We start from the raw sequence: 18,359 nt of genomic DNA on the forward strand, positions 1-18,359 counted from the left end.
CACTAAGGGAAGCGGCAGTGTTGATTACCGCCCTCATCACCAGGCGGACAGTCAGGTGCATGCGCACCTCACTTGACCCAGTGGTCTTCCTGGGTCTACGGCACACTCACCAGGGCCCCTCCCTCTTCATGATAACTACACAGCGAATGGTTTGATGTAACAAATAATTAGCCCCACTTTGTCTGTTTTGTAAATGTAAGCTTCTGCCAAGCCTATAATCATGTCAACGTGGGGATGAGGTTCAAATATTTGGTGAAAAAGTTTATGCCATTATCTTTATGACCATAGCTAAAGAACTATAACAATACGGGCTAAGTCTCTAGGTCCTTGAGACAAAACAGACAGATGAGACAGAAAAAGAAACATGCCGTCTACACACTTCCGTGGCTCACACCTCTTCTGTAGAAGAGGGCACCAGTGAAGGACTGCAGGCACTCGGAAAACAAGGCATGGAGTTTCGCCAAGAATCAGAACCACAGCTTAGGGAAACAGCGAAGAAGTCTGGAGAGGAAATCCAGTACTTGCTTAGAAAAACAATCCATGCCATGTGTTTCAAGAATAACCTTTTATGACCTCGTATTTTCTTCAGTGGCTGCCCTGGTGTTGAAATTATAGGGCTGCTCCTATAGACTTCCCGGGCTGTGAATTTCCACGAGGGTGTATGCGACTGAGCCTGGATAAGAGCAGCACGGAGGCTTGGAGGCCTTGGGGAGGCAGAGGAAGAAGCAGGCCTCGATTAAATTAACATGCTGACGAGGTCCAGTCAGAGCTAAAGTCTGGTATAGTTCATCAGAATTATGAGGAATATAAAAGAACCTGCTAGAAAGTAATGTTCCAGCACATTTTGGCAATGCAGATAGAGTTCTATTAGTGCCTGAAAGGATAAAGCAAAGTCAGATTTAATATGTCCATTTATGAGAAATGGCAAAGTAAAAAGTTTTTTTTAAAAAGTAAGAAATTAGCCCTGGCTGGCGTAGCTCAGTGGATTGAGCACGGGCTGGGAACCAAAGTGTCCCAGGTTCGATTCCCAGCCAGGGTACATTCCTGGGTTGCAGGCCAGAACCCCCAGCAACCGCACATTGATGTTTCTCTTTCTCTCTCTCTCTCTCTCTCTCTCTCTCTCTCTCTCTCTCCCCCCATCCTTTCCCTCCCTAAAAATAAATAAATAAAATCTTTAAAAAAAAGTATAAAAAAAAAGAAATTAACGTGGCAAACAAGGGCATTGTTGCTTGTGCTCCCCATTGATATTTGTGTTGTATTACTTTCCTCCAACAAAATTCTTACATTAATTTGGATTTAATATCTTTTGAGCAAGACTTGTTTTCAAAATACCATCTCAGTCTGTTGGCAATGACAGGGCACATGTGCCCAAGCGGAGGTGTGTTTGACCTCTCAGCGATGCAAAGGTTTGACTCAGGAAATTCTAAAGCTCCAGGAGTCGAAGGTCAGGTAACAACAAAATTTGTCATTATGAATGGCTATTTTGCTTCAGCTGTGATGGGAATCTTGCCATTTTCCCCACTATAATAGCTAGAGCAATTTTGCTTTCTTCCATTATAAAAACATGGTAGCCCATGTTTTTTATAGCACTTCCCTCTACAAATTTATTCCACTGAAACACTCAAATATCAGGAGCATAGCACAAACCAAGTTCTTCATTTTAGTAGTATTCATTCAATGTTGTAATAGCAGAAGATCTAAAACCATCTTAATGTCCACCCATAAAGAATTAGTTCAATAAATTAAAAAAACAGCCAAACAATGGAATACTATGCAGCTATAGAAAAGATGGAGCTCCTCAGTGAATTAATATAAATTAATCTTCAGGAAAGAATGTAGATTATGTTGTATGTCCCCATTACTGCACAAGAGTGGGAAAAATGAGCGAGTGTGTGTAGTTGCTCTGGAACATATATCCCATGAAAGGAATGCAAGAGAGGAAACCCTGGTTCCCAGCTGGGAAGGGAACAAGCTGACTAGCAAAGCGGGAGCACAGAGAGCGTGGACAAGGCACCCATCTGGAGCATGTCAAGGTGTTAACCGAGTGAACAGGAAACCAAGTACTGGCAGGAGGACACTTTTCTTTGTTAGACCTCTTTGGTTTCAAGCACAGCTTTTCCTGATCACCATCAGTCCACCACCTCCCATCCGGCACTTGCCAATCCCGGGCCTGACCCAGTGGGCTGTGGAGGCTACTTCTTGGCTCAAGTATATGGGGAAATGCTAGCTGTGTCAGAGCCGTGCCTCTCTTTTCCAGCATAAAGGGGCAGTAAAGGCTTGCAAAATCCACAAAGGCCAGAGCAATCTAGTTCCTTCCACAGAAACCACCAAGAAACCAACACCAACAAAGTTGAAAGGCTGAGAGTGTTAATGACTCTCCTGGACACACACATGCTTTTGTTAAATGGAAAGGGCAATGCCCACAAAGTCTGGAAACACAGTTACTACTATTACTATTTTTTAGGTTGTGCTTCTAGACTCTGGACACCCTGTAAATTTATTGTTTTCCATCCCATTCCTTTCCCTTGTAAACATAATTCATCTTGATCTTTATCAGATGGACATTGGAAGTTAGCAGTACTTCCCTTTTTATCACAAAAGAAAACAAAAATATAAAAAAGAACCTTATTTGGAATGGAAATAGCCTCACTGCACTGTCAGCAATGAGTGGGATACTATTTATTACTAAGCATCTAAATTTATCATCCTTGAAGAATGCTGAGAAAGGAAGAAATGTCTTCCTGGGTGCTTGAAGGATGGGTGGGTGGCTTCTGAAAGCAGCCTGGGAAGCTGTCTGATGCCGAAGAGGCTGCAGCCACCCGCCACGGTGAGTGTGGTAGATTGCGCCATGCACATCAATAGCATCTTTGCAGGAAGGACTTGAGTTATTCTCAAAGAGTAAAAATGATCATTCAGGTCTTCAGGCTCTGACTGCTATAGAGGTGACCATTAAAGGTGATCATTAGCAATATCAACACAATAGTCAACCCCCCCCACACACACATTTTCAGAAATCCAATCTAATCCAACACATGGGACAAACTGAATCTGTGAGCTTTCCATATTCACATGTAGCCCACCACTTGCTCTTCATGATCTTTAGGTGAATGTAGACCCTAACAATCAGTCACAGAAAAGATTTTTATTAGGAGACAAATCTTTTGAGTTATTCAGCTATTACTCTAATCTTCATTAAAGTATCACTTTACTTTTAAGCCTCCATGTGAAATTCTGCCAGACTTCCCCAATGTTAATGATAATTGAAACCAATTCATTGATGGTCTGGGTGTAGTTCTGGCTTAGTTAATGTGGGATGTGGTAGGAGAGGGGCAGGTGCGCCGGAGAGGCCTGGACCCTCACGGGCCCTTTTGTTCTGCCACAGCAGGACCCACATGACTTCTTGTCTCTTCCCCAAATACCCGGGTTGAGATCTAAGCAAAGGAAAGCAGTGGGTTACTTCTGATGGAGCCAAACAATGGTTTCCCCTCGTCCAACAATCGTGAGCCAAAGCTACTCACACTCTTCACTCTCCACTGCGGCATAATTGCCAACTTCTTTAAAGCTGATGTTTCCCAGGTGGAGAACGCCTGCTACTATCTGCAGCACCAGCGTCTGCTCCTCCGCGAAGATCCCGATCACATCCATTGCGTGCTGGAGGGAAAAAGAAAAATTACCCACACAGGCTGGTCACCAGCTTAAGGAGTACGTAATGCAGGAGCCCAGGCTTAGGCTGGGTGGGGCAGCCGTATGTGGCTCGGTGAGCGATGACAGCTGGAAGTCCGCAGAAGACATTATCCCTGACCAACGCACTCACACATCCTTCTCAAGTCTCAAAATAGCACCGGGAAGGCGGTTCTGTCCCTAGAGAGAGCACGCAATCCTCCAGGAATAAGGGCACAGAGGGCTGCAGGAGGAAAGGTACTCAGCCAGAGCAGTAGCTGCACACAAAGGCAACAAGTCTGTCCTCATCCCTTGCTGTGATCTGGTGCCACCCCCTCCCTCTAAGGACACTGGTGCTATGTCCAGCTGCTCCAAATAGACTCGGAGGTCTTTTCCTTCACTGGGAGGACTGAGAATAGCTTGGACTTTCAAAAAGATCTTGATTATAAATCCCCAGGAGATCAAATACAAACATCATCAGAAAGTCTTATTTCTGAGGTCCACAAAATTCAAAAGCAACTGAAAGGCTTGAGTCTTCGATATCCATCTCCTAAAGGAACTATACCCTTGGAACAATGTAGGCCCCTTACCTACATTGCTCCACCCAGCTCCTTCAGGGCCACGGGGCCTTTTTGATGTCCTCTCTTTTCCTGACACCCAGGGATAACATCCTGACCCTTTCACGAGAGGACATCAAAACAAATATCAGCTTCCTTCCAACTGTCCCTCCAAATGCCCATTCAGGGTCTCCCACTTGGTTCTGGATCTGGGCTGACGAAGAGCCTGGCTGGTAGCTGATTCAAAGGGCACTGGTGGTGCACTTTTGGGGGGCTAAATGGGTGACCAACCCTCCTCCACAAAGTTCTACATTGACTTATTAAGTTGTTTCCTGGAGGATGTGACCCCTCAGTAATCCAGCTGGGTTCACCCTTGGTACCATAACGTAGACACCACGTGAAGAACGTGGAGAGAGATCACACTCTTGACCTGTACAGTGCAGAGGTGAAGAGAGTGTGGGCGGAGAAAAGTTTGAAGGTGTTTTAAAATTTCTAAACCTCATTAAGATCATAAGAGCCCTCTGCTTTGCCTCTGTAAGAAAATAGCCCGACAATTGTGCAAAAGTCATCAGCAAACAGGAATGGTAAATATATAATGCACAGTAGATGTTATCTTTTCATCAGAGCTCCTGCAGGGGTGTGATGATGCATTCACTGCTTTTCTTTTTAAACTATCTCAAGAATCATTAAGTGGTCCTTTGGCAACTGGGCAGGTGGTTACTTAAGGGTGCTGAAACGTGTGTTTTACGAAATGGACCACGTAGAGCAGAAGGAGGTGGAAACCTCACACTGTTCTTGGCTGGGCTAACCCTCATTGCCCTTTCCACCAGCAGCAGCGTCTCATCTGCACAGCAGATCCTGCCTGGCACCATGCCAGCACTCACCAACGTTTCCTGAAACTCCCGCCTGTCATCGATGTCATCCACTTTGTAGGACCCAGAGAGGCTCAGGTAGTAATAATAGTCCATGCTGGTGATGCCGAGGCTGTGCTTCTGTTCTGCAGAGGCACCCTCGATGAGCTGTAGCAAGAGAAAGTGGGGTGCGAGTGTGATGTGACCCTCCAAGTACTCAAAGGCACCTCATGTTTTTTGCTGCCACCACCCCAAACACAAGCGATGGGCCTGTCTAGCCCTGCCCTCTAAGATGATCTGTGGTCCTCATCTCCAAAATATGATGGGGCTTCAGGATTTCTGCTCTACTTGTGACAGCCCAGAGTCATCTCTGCAAGTTCTGATTCTTAACTCTCTGATCAGACCTGCAAGACCAGAGAAGTGTCCTTTGTCCAGTAAGCGGAAAGGCCTGCAGTGCTTCAGTGGTGAGATCCATCAAGAGAGTGCAGACTTGGCCAGATTATAATTACTTCATTCCTGCTCGACTGGCTTGTGAGTGTTTAAAGTGCAGACGGCCCCTCCATGCTTCTCACTGCAGGGCGCATATTAGAAAACCACTCAGGTCCCCCACTCCCAAACCAAATAACTGTCCCCGACCCTTTGTTCCACTTCTGGTATCTATCTGCGCCTTCGGTCTGAGCAAGACTCTTGTAAATTGCTCCCATCAGGGATGTGCTGGAAATGTTTAACCATCAACTCTTGTGGGGAAAATGGGTTTGTAGTGTTTGCCAGTTTTCATGGTGTAAATACTCCTGCCCTGAGTGATTTCAAACTATTAAGAAAGCGCCACTGAAGAAAGAGATGGAAACAGATTTGCACAGCCCGTGCACGCCAGCTCCAGCACCCTGCCGTCTCCAACCCAACAGGATTTAGGAAAACAAAGACAGTTCCTACCCACACTTCTCCATTGTGGTCAAATTCCTCACGACAACTCAGCAACACACCCCCAAAATGGGGAACCTCATTTCCATTGCTGAGAAGTTCTAGGCCATCCCACCACATGGGATTCCCTTAGTTTTCTCCCTAGTCTCTGAAATCTTTTTGTGCTGCCCTCTTCCTAGCTTTCTCTTCCATGTTGTTTGTTATCTGAGAAAAAAACTTGTCCTTACCTCTTTCTCAGTCTCCTCCCCATCCACAGCACATAGCCCCCCTCAGCTGTATCTCCAATATCCTGCTCTCTCTTCTACTACAAACGCATGGTGTGTTCTGCCTTCTGTAGAAGCTTTTCCTTGGCTCAGTGAACTTCTTCAAGCTGCAGAATCTACTTTCTCAGCAAGACTTAACCACCTGTACTCTGGCTCCTCCCTCACCATTCTGATGAAATGACTTCCATGACTACTTTCCAGTGGCTACATTCAACAGCCCCTTCTTGGTCCCCAGAACTCTGCCCCAGGCCTCACCTGCAGGAGCTCTGAGCTCTGATCCTGTTGCGCGGCCCCCTGGCCCTCTCCTGGCTTCCCTCCCCTAACTCCTTGGTTCCTCAGTCTGCAGACAGTCCTGTATATGCATGGATTTCTCTCCATGCTCACTCCCACAGCAGTCTCATCGATTTCACAGTTTCAACTTTATGTCAGAATCTTTAACTCCATCTTTTCCAAAGCTCATCACTTCCACAGCCCCTAGTCTGATAGTTTCCAGCCTCTGGGTAGAGGACTTATGAGGCAAGATACAGCGGGTAATGGGCTGGCATTTATTGAAAAGGGTCCTAGAAACAACTATAAATTTTGCTCTAGTGCTTAGTAAATAAAATATTATGTGTGTGATACACAACATTATTTTTCAATCATCTGCACATGCTGCTTTGATTAATACAATTAAAAGTACACATTACTGAATTCACAAAAGCTTTTGGTCATTTAGGTATTCTTTCAACGAAGAGCTACCAACTAAGAAGAATTGTTTGTCATCATCCAAGATATCTATGCAATTGATAAGACTAAACGTGAGCTACCAATACAGTTTATCCTCCTTCTAATCCAGTGATCTTCAAGCTGGAACAAAACAAAAATAAAACAAAAAATAGTTGCAGGGCGCTCTTCAATGAAAATCTAATGTGGATCTCCAATACATGAAATGCTAATATATAAGCTCGTACAAAAAGAAATAGTCTATGGATTTCTGCTCTGCTTGGGGTAGACTACTTGTGATATAAAATATCATATTTTAAAACACTTAAAAACATTTTAAAAACTAGTTGAATCAGATGATCAATGAAGACAAGGACATATTTTAAAATCATCTTCCACACTCCTCTAGCCCAGAAGTCTCCACAGCTTCTGAGTATCTAAGTCAAAACTTTTTGACCTAGCATTAAAGATCCATAGCCAATGGGGGAAGTAGGAGAAGGTAAAGAGGGCATAACAGGTGCTTAAAAAAAAAGAAAGAAAAGAAAAAAAGATATGTAGCCTATTTTGAGTCTTTCATCCCACAGTTCACCCTTGGAGACTTCGGCCCTAGCACACTGGTTGAGGCCTGGCTCACACGTCCCCTGCTCTGTCCCGGCCACCTGACCTGCTTGAGCCATCTCCCCTTGCACATTACCCGGAACTTCTCGAGTCACATCTTTCTCCTGACCATTCCTGTCAAATCTCCCCACGTGAGTTTTTATTTGGCAAAGAATCAAAATTGTGTTTTGAGGTTGTATCGACACTTCGTTAATTATTTAGCTTTCAGGAAATTTTTCTCTTCTCACTCCAACCAGAACTTACTCTCCTTTACGGTCAGGGTCATTCATTCCCAGAGTTCTTTTGCACAGTGACTTACACGTACCACTGTGATAGACACCCCTTGGCTTGCCAGACTAGACTGTCTAAACCTGAGAGCTGACAGGAAAAAACAAACACACACACAAACAAACAAACACACAAATATGGAGAAGGAACAAGGAAGTAGGAAAGAAAAAAAATATGAAGGGAAACCTGGTAAAATATGTGAAAACTCCGCTCTCCAGGGTTCCTCATCACCACCCTAGATTTTTCCAGAAGGAAGTTGGAGATCTTTCCGCCATCTGGTTCCCCACCTGGACTGAACTGGATTTCAAAGTATTTTCCCTGCAAGAAAGGTAAGGATTTCCTTTAGTGGTTAGTAAACAAAAACATGATGTTCTAAATAGGCTTTAGATGCAGTATATAATTCAAGAAAGGTCATTAATGATGGATACGTTCTGAATTACTCCTAGTTCTAGTTTAGATCTCCTCATGTCTTCCTTTCAGACAATAGCCCTACTCTTGTACAATCACACAATTCTGTAGTGAGAGAACCTATTATTCTAGCCTGACTAAATAAGGATTTGTTATATGACTTGCCCATTGTCCCCAGGTAGGAGCTTGCTTGCTAAGTCAGAAGCCGTAAAGAATGGGACAGGGTATCACAGGGTCCCTTTGACCTAGACAAGAGCGAACTCTGTATCAGCCTCTCTCAGAAGAAGCAAATTTTCCCTCTGACATACCTATTTCATTGGCTTTGAGCCAAAACAACCCCTTTTACCTCTGGAGGATCTAAAATTCTTATATAAAATAAAAAAACCTGGTTAGAAATAAAGTTCGTTCCAGCTAGTGTGGGTGTGGGGATTTTTGTTACTGTTGTGGTTAATTATTTCCTTTTAAATTAATTCTAATAGGGAACAAGGGAGAATAAAACTTTGGAATTTAGCTAGAAAAGGTGCCCAGATTAAGTAATGACATTTTCCCCTTCTCATTAGAATCTAGCTTCCCTCCACTCCTCAGAAAGGTCTACAGGGGTAAACGTAAACGAAGGAAAAGACGAGAATGGGGGCGTGCAGGAGGGGTGTGGCCAAGGGTCAAACCGGAAAGCATGTCCAGATTAACTGTATTCACATGTAGTATTTTAAAAATATGTATGTAGATGAATTCCACCCATCTCAGAGCTGAATCCTGCCAGGCCGCAAGTCGGACTGGAACCACAAACTCAGTAAGGACAAGAAGAGCACATTGCGCATTTTTTCCTACTGCCATAGCACCCAGAACCTGCTGTGCTCTGGTTAAGTTACTTGCTGATTCCATGTATTGGAAAGGCTACAAAAGCTGCCCTCTAATGGTCTATTTGTCTTAATCTGATGAATCCTCCCCATCCCCTTCCCAAAATAAACCCTAAAACAAGCACCCAGAAGCATCAGACAGAGTGGAAGCACCAACAACTACTCCGATTTACAGCGGGTTCTCAGTAAAGCTGGCTGAGCAAGATGCCCTGTGCTTCCCCTTGTGGCCTTTCTTCACCATCTTGTTTTTTTTAGCATGTTTTTCTGGAGGGAATAATTCAGCGTCTGTTCACGTAACGACCACTCCCCACCATTCTCCACCAAGAGGCGGTGGAAATGAAACCCAATAGGACATTACATCTGGGAAGGGAAGATGTTATAAATGGCAAACTCTCAAGTCCTTCTAGAAGTGGTTTGAAACCTTGGTCTCCTGTTAGAAAGACCTGGGGGGCCTTTAAGAAATGCTGGTGTCCAATGTGATGTAGGACAAGCAAATCAGAGTCTCTGGGAAATGGTGCCCAGATCTAACCAGTTTTAAACAGTCTGGGTAATTTTTACATATAGCCACGGTTGAGAACCACGGCTCTAATGTAACAGACTTATACATAACTCAAAATTGTTCTATAAAAGTTGGACCCTATAAGGGTCCAACTTTCTTTGGCACTCTCTTGAGCTTCCTGGGCTTCCTGGAAGTCTATTTCCTTTTCCAGATTAGGGAAGTTCTCCTTCATTATTTTTTCAAACAAGTTCTCAATTTATCGCTCTTCTTCTTCTTCTGGCACCCCTATGATTCACATGTTGGAACATTTAAGGTTGTCCCAGAGGTTCCTAAGCCTGTCCTCCTTTTTTTGAATTCTTGTTTCTTCATTCTTTTCTGATTGAATGCTTATCTCTTCCTTCTGCACCAAACTGTTGATTTGAGTCCTGGTTTCCTCCTGTCACTGTTGCTCCCTGTACATTTTCCTTTATTTCACTTTGCATAGCCTTCACTTCTTTCTTGATTTTGTGACCATACTCAACCATTTCTGTGAGTATCCTGATTACCAGTGTTTTGAACTCTGCATCTGATAGGTTAGCTATCTCTTTGTCACTTAGTTGTATTTTTGCTGGAGCTTTGATCTGTTCTTTCGTTTTTTGTTTTTTTTTTTACTTTTTATTTTTTTGGTCTCAGCAGCCTGTTATGTTGTAAGGGGCAGAGCCTTAGGTATTTGACAGGGCAAGGAAAACCCAGGTCACTGCGTTGTCATGCTGTATGTGGGGGAGGGGTCCGAGAGGGAACAATGCTGCTTGCTTGGCTCTCTGCTAGATTTCAGTCACTTCCTCCTCTACCCAAAGCAAATTGGGCTCTTCTGGTGCTAATTCCCGGGTTGGTGGTTTTGTGTATGTCCTAGGACCCTGTGGATCTCTCCAACGAACTCTCCTGTGAGGCTGGGAATTTTGCCCACTGCTGCAACCCCCACAGGTGTTTTCAGTCAGAGGCTTTGGGGCTTTATTTCCACGAGCTGGAGCCCTGGATTGCAAGGTCTGTCTCATTCCCCAGTTGTTCCCTGTACTCGAATGTAGGACCGCCCACTCCACCAGCCTCCACCTTGCCATGCATCCTCTCTGCCCCAGATGCCCATCTCTGCTCCTCCTACTGGTCTGGATGAATGTTTCTTTAACTTCTTGCTTGTTGGACTTCCATACAGTTCAATTTTCTGGCAGTTCTGGTTGTTTTTTGTTTTAAAATTTGCAGTTGTCCTCCTTTTGGTTGTGCGAGGTGGCACAGTGTATCTACTTACGTCTCCATCTTGGCTGTATGTCCACTGAATTTCTACCACTACCTTTTTATCCACTCATATATTGATGGGCACTTGGGTTGGCTCCATATATTGGATATTGTAAGTAATGCTGCAATGCATATAGGGGTGCATATATTCTTTCAAATTAGTGTTTTGTTTTTCTTTGGATATATCCAGAAATGGAATGTGGGTCATAAGGCAGTTCTATTTTTTTTATTTTTTGAAGAACCTCCATACTGTTTTCCATTGTGGCTGCACCAGTCTGCCTTCCCACCAACAGTGCACAAGGCTTCTCATTTTTCCACATCCTCATCAACACTTATTGTTTATTGATTTATTGATGGTAGTCATGCTGACAGGTGTGAGGAGATAATTCACTGTGGTTTTAATTTGTATTTCTCTGATCATTACTGATGTTGAGCATATTTTCATAATATATGTATGTCTATTACCCATCTGTATGTCCACTTTGGAGAAGGGTCTAATCAGGTCCTCTGCTTTTTTTTGTTTTTAATTGTATTGATTTTTTTTGGTGTTGAGTTGTTATGAGTTCTTCATAAATTTTGTATCCTCATAGGATGTATCATTGGCAATTATCTTCTGACATTCAGTAGGCTGTGTTTTTTCATTGATGGTTTCCTTTGCTATGCAAAAACTTTTCAGTTTGATGTACTTCCATTTGTTTTTCTATCATTTCCCTTGCCTGAGGAAATATGTCAGAAAAATATATTGCTAACAGAAATATAGAAAACAGTATGAAGGCTCTCGAACTATTTTTAAAATTTTAAAAATGTTTAAATAAAAAATTTACTGCTTATATTTTCTTGTAGGAGATTTACTGTTTTTAGTCTTACACATATATTTCATGCATTTTGAGTTTATTGTTGCATACGGTGTAAGAAGGTGGTCTAGTTTCATTTTTTCTGCACGTAACTTTCCAATTTTCCCAACACCATTTACTGAGTAGACTCTTTAACCCATTGTATGTGCTTGCCTCTTTTTCATATATTAATTGACCATATAGGTGCAAGTCTATTTCTACATTCTCTATTCTGTTCCATTGATCTATGTGTTTGTTTTTATGCCACTACCATGCTGTTTTAATTACTATAGCTTTGTAGTACAGTTTGATATGAGTAGCATGATACATCCAACTTTGTTCCTCTTTCTCAAGATACTTGTAGCTATTCATGGTCTTTCGTGATTCCCTACATATTTTTGGATTATTTTTTTCTAGTTCTGTGGAAAACTCTATTGCTATTTTGGTAGGAATTACATTGAATCTATAGATTGCTTTGGGTAGTATGAACATTTTAATGATGTCAATTCTTCTTATCCCTGAGTACAGTACATGCTTTCATTTTTTGTACTTTCTTTAACTTCTTCTTTAGTGTCTTATAATTTTCCCAGTACAGCTTTTACTTCCTTGTTAAATTTATTCCAAGGTATTTTATTTTCTTTTTTGATGCAACTGTAAATGGGATTGTTTTCTTAATTTCCCTTTCTAATAGTTCATTATTGGTGTACAAAATTGTAAAAAAAATTCTGAACATTTATTCTGTATCCTGCTACTTCACTGAATTCATTTGTCAATTCTAATAGATTTTTGGTGGACTCTAGGGTTCTCTTTATACAGTATTATGTCTTCTGCAAATAATAAGTTTTACTTCTTTCTTTCCAATTTGGATACCTTTTATTTCTTCTTGTTTGATTGCGGTGGCTAGGACTTGCAGTACTATGTTGAAAAAGAGTGGTGAAACTGGACAATTCTGTCTTGTTGCTGATCTTAAGAGAAATGGTTTTAGTTTTTCCCTGTTAAGTATAATGTTAGGTGTGAGTTTTCCATATATGGCCGTTATTATGCTGTGGTATGTTCTCTCTATTCCCACTTCACTGAGAGTGTTTATCATAAATGGTGCTGGATTTTTGTCAAATGTTTTTTTGCATCTATTGATATGATCATATACTTTTTATCCTTTATTTTATTTATGTGGTCTAACACATTAATTGATATGTGGATACTGAACCATCCTTGTATCCTAGGAATAAATCCCACTTGATCATAGTATATGATACATTTAATGTATCACTGAATACAGTTCAATAATACTTTGTTGAGGATTTTTGCATCTATGTTCATCAGGGATATAGGCCAATGATCTTTCTTTGTTGGACCTTTATCAGGTTTTGGAATTAGGATAATGCTGGCCTTGTAAAGTGAGTTTGGGAGTCTTCCCTCCTCTTGAGTTTTTCGGAATAGTTTGAGGATAGGAGTTAGTTCTTCTTTGAAAGTGGTTATAATTTGCTTGTGAATCCATCTGATCCAGCACTTTTGTTTGTTGGGAAGTTTTTAAATTAGTGATTCAATTTTGAACATAATGGCTCTGTTCTGATATTTCTGTTTCTTCTTGCTTCAGTCTTAGAAAATCATAAGCTTCTAGGATTTATCCATTCATTCCAGATTATCCAATTTGGTGACATAGAATTGTTGGTAGTATTTTCTTACAGTCCTTTGTGTTTTGGTGGCATTAGTTGTCACTTCTCTTTCATTTCTGATATTATCTTGATTCCCTGTTTTTCTTTATGAGTCTAGTTAAAGATTTATCAATGTCATTTATCTTTTCAAAGAAACCATTCTTAGTTTCATTGATCTTTTGTATTTTTTCGACTCTATTTAATGTTTCAACTGTGATTTTTATTATTTCCTTCTTCTATTCACTTCAAACCTTGTTGTTCTTTTCCTAATTCTTTAGGTAAGGTTAGACTGTTTATTTGAGATAAAAAAAAAAGACTGTTCATGTTTCTTGAGGTCAGTTTGTATTATTATGAATTTCCCTCTTAGGACTGCTTTTGCTGTAACCCATAGATTTTTGGGTTGTTGTTTTCAATTTCATTTGTCTTAAGGTATCTTTTAATTTATTCCTTGATCTATCTATTAACCCATTCATAGTTTACTAACATGTTATTTTAGCATCCATGTGTTTTCCCATTTTTTTTTTTTTGCTTGTAATTGATTTCTAGTTTCATAACATTGTGGTTGGAAAAGACATGTGATCAGATTTTAATCTTCTTAAATGTATTGAGATTGTTTTGTGGCTTCACATGTGGTCTATCCTGGAAAATGTTCCATATACACTTGAAAAGAATGTATGTTCTGCTGCTTTGGGATGAAATACTCTGAAAATATAAAGTACTGCATTTGGTTTTTGTGTTATTTAAGATGGCCATTTTCTTGCTTTTCTGTCTGGAAGATCTACCCAGTAATGTCAGAGGGGTGTTAAAGTCCCCTACCATGACTATATTACTGTCAATCTCTCTTTTTATGTCCATCAAAATATGCTTTAAGTACTTAGGTGCTCGTATGTTAAGTGTATAAATTTTTACAAGGGTTACATCCTCTTGTTGGATTGATTGCTTTATCATTATGTAATTAAAGTTCTTCTTTGTCTTTTATTATTGCCTTTGTTTTAAAGTCTATTTTGTCTCAAGTAAGTATTGCTACTCCCGTATTTTTTAGTATCCATTTGCATGAAATATCATTTTCCAACCCAACACTTTCAGTCTGTTTGTGTCTTTCAATCTGAAGTGGGTCCCTTGTAGATAGCATGTATGTGGGTATTATTTTCTTATCCATTCAGCTACCCTATGTCTTTTGTTTGGAGCATTTAGTCCATTTGCATTTGAAGTGATTATTGTTAGGTATGTATTTATTGCTATTTTATTATACATATATATGTCCTTCCCCTCCTTTTTTCTTTCTTCTTCTTCTTAAATTAGTCCCTTTAACATTTCTTGTAATACTGGTTTGGTAGGGATACATGTCTTTAGCTTTCTCTTGTCAGGGAAGCTTTTTATTTCTCCTTCAATTTTAAGTTATAGCCTTGCTGGGTAGAGTAGTTTTCACTGTAGGTCTTTGCCTTTCATATATCTGAATATTTCATGCTATGCATTCTAATCTGAAAATTTTCTGTTGAGAAATAATATGATAGTCTTGTGAGAGTTCCCTTGTACATAACTGTCTTTCTCTTGATGCTTTTAAGTTTCTTTGTTTTTAACCTTTGGCTTTTTAATTATAATTTTCTTAGCATGGGAGTCCTTGGGTTCATTTTGTTTGGGATTTTCTGTGCTTCTTGGACTTGTGTGTCTTTTCCCTTCAGGTTAGGTAAGTTTTCAGTCATTATTTTTCAAAAAAAGTTCACAATCCCTTGCTTTCTTTATTATCCTTCTGGTACTCTTATTATGTAGATATTGTTATGCTTCATGTTGTCCCTGAGGTCCCTTAAACTAGCCTCATGTTTTAAATTATGTTTTGTTTTTGCTGCTCTGATTGAGTGTTTTCTGCTGCTTTGTCTTCCAAATCTGATCCAGTCCTCTGCTTTGTCTAATCTACTGTTGACTCCTTCTAGTGTATTCTTCACTTCAGTTATTGTGTTCATCATTTCTGACTTGTTTTTTTTTTATGATTTTGATGTCTTTTTTAATGGTTACTATCTCTGTGTTGACATTTTTACTGAGTTCATCCATTCTTCCCCTAAGTTCCTTGAGTATTCTTATAAGCATAGTTTTGAACTCTGTATGTGGTAGATTGTTTGCCTCCATTTTATTTAGTTCTTTTTTTTTTTTCTGGGGATTTCTGCTGTTCTTTCATATAGGGCATGTTCCTTTACCCCTTCCCATTTTGGCTTCCTCTTCATGTTTGTGTCTGCGTATTAGGTAGATCTGCTATGTCTCTCAGCCTTTGAAGGTGGCCTTATGCAGTAGGTTTGCTGTGAGACTGGCTCAGTGGAAGAGTCTGCATGATCCCCTGAGCTGGATGCTCCAGGAACATCCCTGTGTGGGCTATGTGACCCCTCCTGTTGTAGTTGAGTATTGACTGCTGTTGGTCCTCAGGTTGGCTGACTGTGAGGATGGATCCTGACCACAGCGTATGGGGGCACTGTGTGGGGATGACCCTAAGAAGCAGAATTTACCTTAGCAGGGTTTGGTGCCTGCTAAGACACCCTCTTTGGATATGCTATTTGTAAAGCTAATTGGATTGTGTCTAATGTGATATGAAGCCAGCCTCTGGGTGTGTTGGTTCTGGGGCCTCTTGGGAAGGACTTCAGTGCAGGTCAATGTCATATACTGCCTGTGACCAGCCCTGGGTCACCTCTTAGGACATACAATACAATCCATGGTTGGTAACTGCCTGTGCTAGGCCTGTGTGTGTGCGGGAGGGGCCAAGCCACATACTGAGGCCAACTGTCACTAGTACCAGGCTGGGGGCAGATCAGTAAAAGGCCCAAGGCACTCCAGGATCTGTCACTGCCTGCTGGCTGCCCATCATTTAGGCTCAACCTTTGAAAGAGCCTCAGGAATTACACAAGTTGTGTGAAGCACAGTCTCAGTGAGTCACCACATAGGGGAAAGTGGTAGTTACTAGGTTAATACAGATTCAACATTGGCACTACTGTTGGGTCTGAGGCCACTCGTCAAAAGTGTTAGGGTACACCCAGGCCAGCTGCCACCCAACTGGAGCCTTCAGTCCTTTGTGGGTGATGAGGGTCTCAAGGAATTGTTAGGGTGGGAGTTCATCAGGCTAAAACAGATTAAGATTTGGCCAAGTGGAGGGAGGGCTTTGCATAGGAACAGTAGCATCTGTCAGGTACACATGAAAAAAAACGGCCCTTGGCCTAAAGCCACACAACTCAGTCTTTCCCTCTATGTCTCTGGCATTCCCTGAGCTTGCTCAGAATTTCTTGGGAGTCTTTCATGAAAAGACTCCAATAAGGGCCACTGGTAGCAGATCCATTCACCAGGTGCAAGCCAGCAGGGCAGGGACTCAGGGAGTCAGCAGGGTGGGGCCAGTGTGCTTCCCCAGGCTAATACCCAATGAGGGGAAGTGCTCAACCCAAGAAAGATGGTGTTTGTGTGCAGTATGGGCAAGGGACTCAGCACAGAGACATTGGTGACTGTCCCTCCAGTCCTGTCCCCAAAGCCACACAACCCAACTGCTCCCTATATGACTCTGGTTCCAAGTGAGCTACATCTCTCCAACAAATGAGATTTTTCTGAGCTGGCCCTTTAAAGGGCACCTTGGTTTACAGCAGTCTCCCGTATCACTTGGGCAGATGGAATTCCTGCTGATTTTCATAGCCAAATGTTATATGTGCTCCTCTTCCTGGTACTGGTGCTCCAGGCTGGTGAGCCCAGCATGCAGTTGACACTCCTCATTCCTTAGGAGAAACCTTTGCAGCTGAGATATCCCTCTGTATTCTCTATGGCCTCATGTAGTTGCAGGGCCAGCCCTTTCCACATCTCTGCCCTTCCTACCGGTCTCAACGTAGTTTTTCTGTATATCCTTAGTTGTAAGACTGTGTTCAATTAGTCTTCAGATGGTTATCCAGATTGATTGTTCTATGATTTAGTTGCAATTTTGACAGGGAGGACATGAATGTAACTTCCATATTCTCTACTACCATCTTGGGTCCCCCATCCTTAACTGTTTTATATAATGTGCATTTTAAGAGAAAAATTGGCCCATGTTGCAAATATTGTTCCTTAGCCTATTTTTAAAAATTTAAGAACATATCAAGATGATGAATAACTTTTTAAATAACTTCATTATTACTGGGAACTTAGATATTATGCCCTAAAAGTATTGCTGGGTCAAAGATAATGAGCACTTTCAAAGTCTGATAAAGATGGCCAAATTACTCTCCCGGGGAAATATGTCCATTTTTAACAAATAATGCCTTTTCACTGGTATTATCCATCTCCTTAATGTTTGCCCACCTGAGAGACAGAAAATGATATATGGTTTTAATTAACATTTTTCTCATTATTTGTGGCAACAATTTTGATGCCCATTAGATGCTACTATGTGTGTGAATTGCCCATCCATACTCTTTCCCATCTTTTCATCAGAATTATTAATATTATTTTGTAATCAGAAAAATAATAATTGCTGGGTATTTTTGTTTTGTTTTACAAAAATTGATGTATCATCCTTGTCCAAGGATGAAGAATAATTTGTATTAGGAAAAGTCAGAGAAATATTGATTTAATTATTTTATGGTATCCAAGGAAGGCGAATGAGAGGGGATGGGTAGCAAGAGAGTTGAATTTGGTCAAGTCCATTTTTACAAGGCAGATGAAGTTGAAAAGAAAAAGAAGATCAAATGGAAAATTCATTCACATCTTATTTCCTACTACATTACCTAGAAACTTCTGCTAGATAACACAACCCAGGTGTTGAGCAAAGAAATAAGGGAGATCAACAAATGAATAAATAGTTTGAATAACATTGAACAACAAGGAAAATGAGGGCAATGCTAACAGATATATATAAATCACCAGGGAACTTAAAAATTACTGCATGAGAACTGAATAAGAATGCTCTTGGAAAATAGAAGCTTCCTTACAAAATAGAAGGGTGAAAAAGAAATAATTTTTCTCCAAAATTCCCATTTATTTTAAAATGCTCCTGCATCAG

At 41.1% G+C, this 18,359-nt stretch overlaps 1 protein-coding gene across 1 annotated transcript in view; it reads right to left on the reverse strand.

Annotated features, from left to right (window-relative positions):
* The window catches only part of MYO1E (myosin IE), a 199,686-nt gene that overhangs the window by 67,823 nt on the left and 113,504 nt on the right, over window positions 1–18,359 (reverse strand). Inside the window, exons 7-9 of the mRNA XM_045823123.1 lie at window positions 8,026–8,157; window positions 5,102–5,236; window positions 3,519–3,651 (exon numbers count right to left, since the gene is read on the reverse strand). Coding sequence (XP_045679079.1) covers window positions 3,519–3,651; window positions 5,102–5,236; window positions 8,026–8,157 — 400 coding nt within the window. The remainder of the gene's footprint in view (window positions 1–3,518; window positions 3,652–5,101; window positions 5,237–8,025; window positions 8,158–18,359) is intronic.

The sequence above is a fragment of the Phyllostomus hastatus genome, unplaced genomic scaffold (assembly GCF_019186645.2).
Source record: "Phyllostomus hastatus isolate PE091 unplaced genomic scaffold, TTU_PhHast_1.1 phas_scaffold_501, whole genome shotgun sequence".
Taxonomy (NCBI): domain Eukaryota; kingdom Metazoa; phylum Chordata; class Mammalia; order Chiroptera; family Phyllostomidae; genus Phyllostomus; species Phyllostomus hastatus.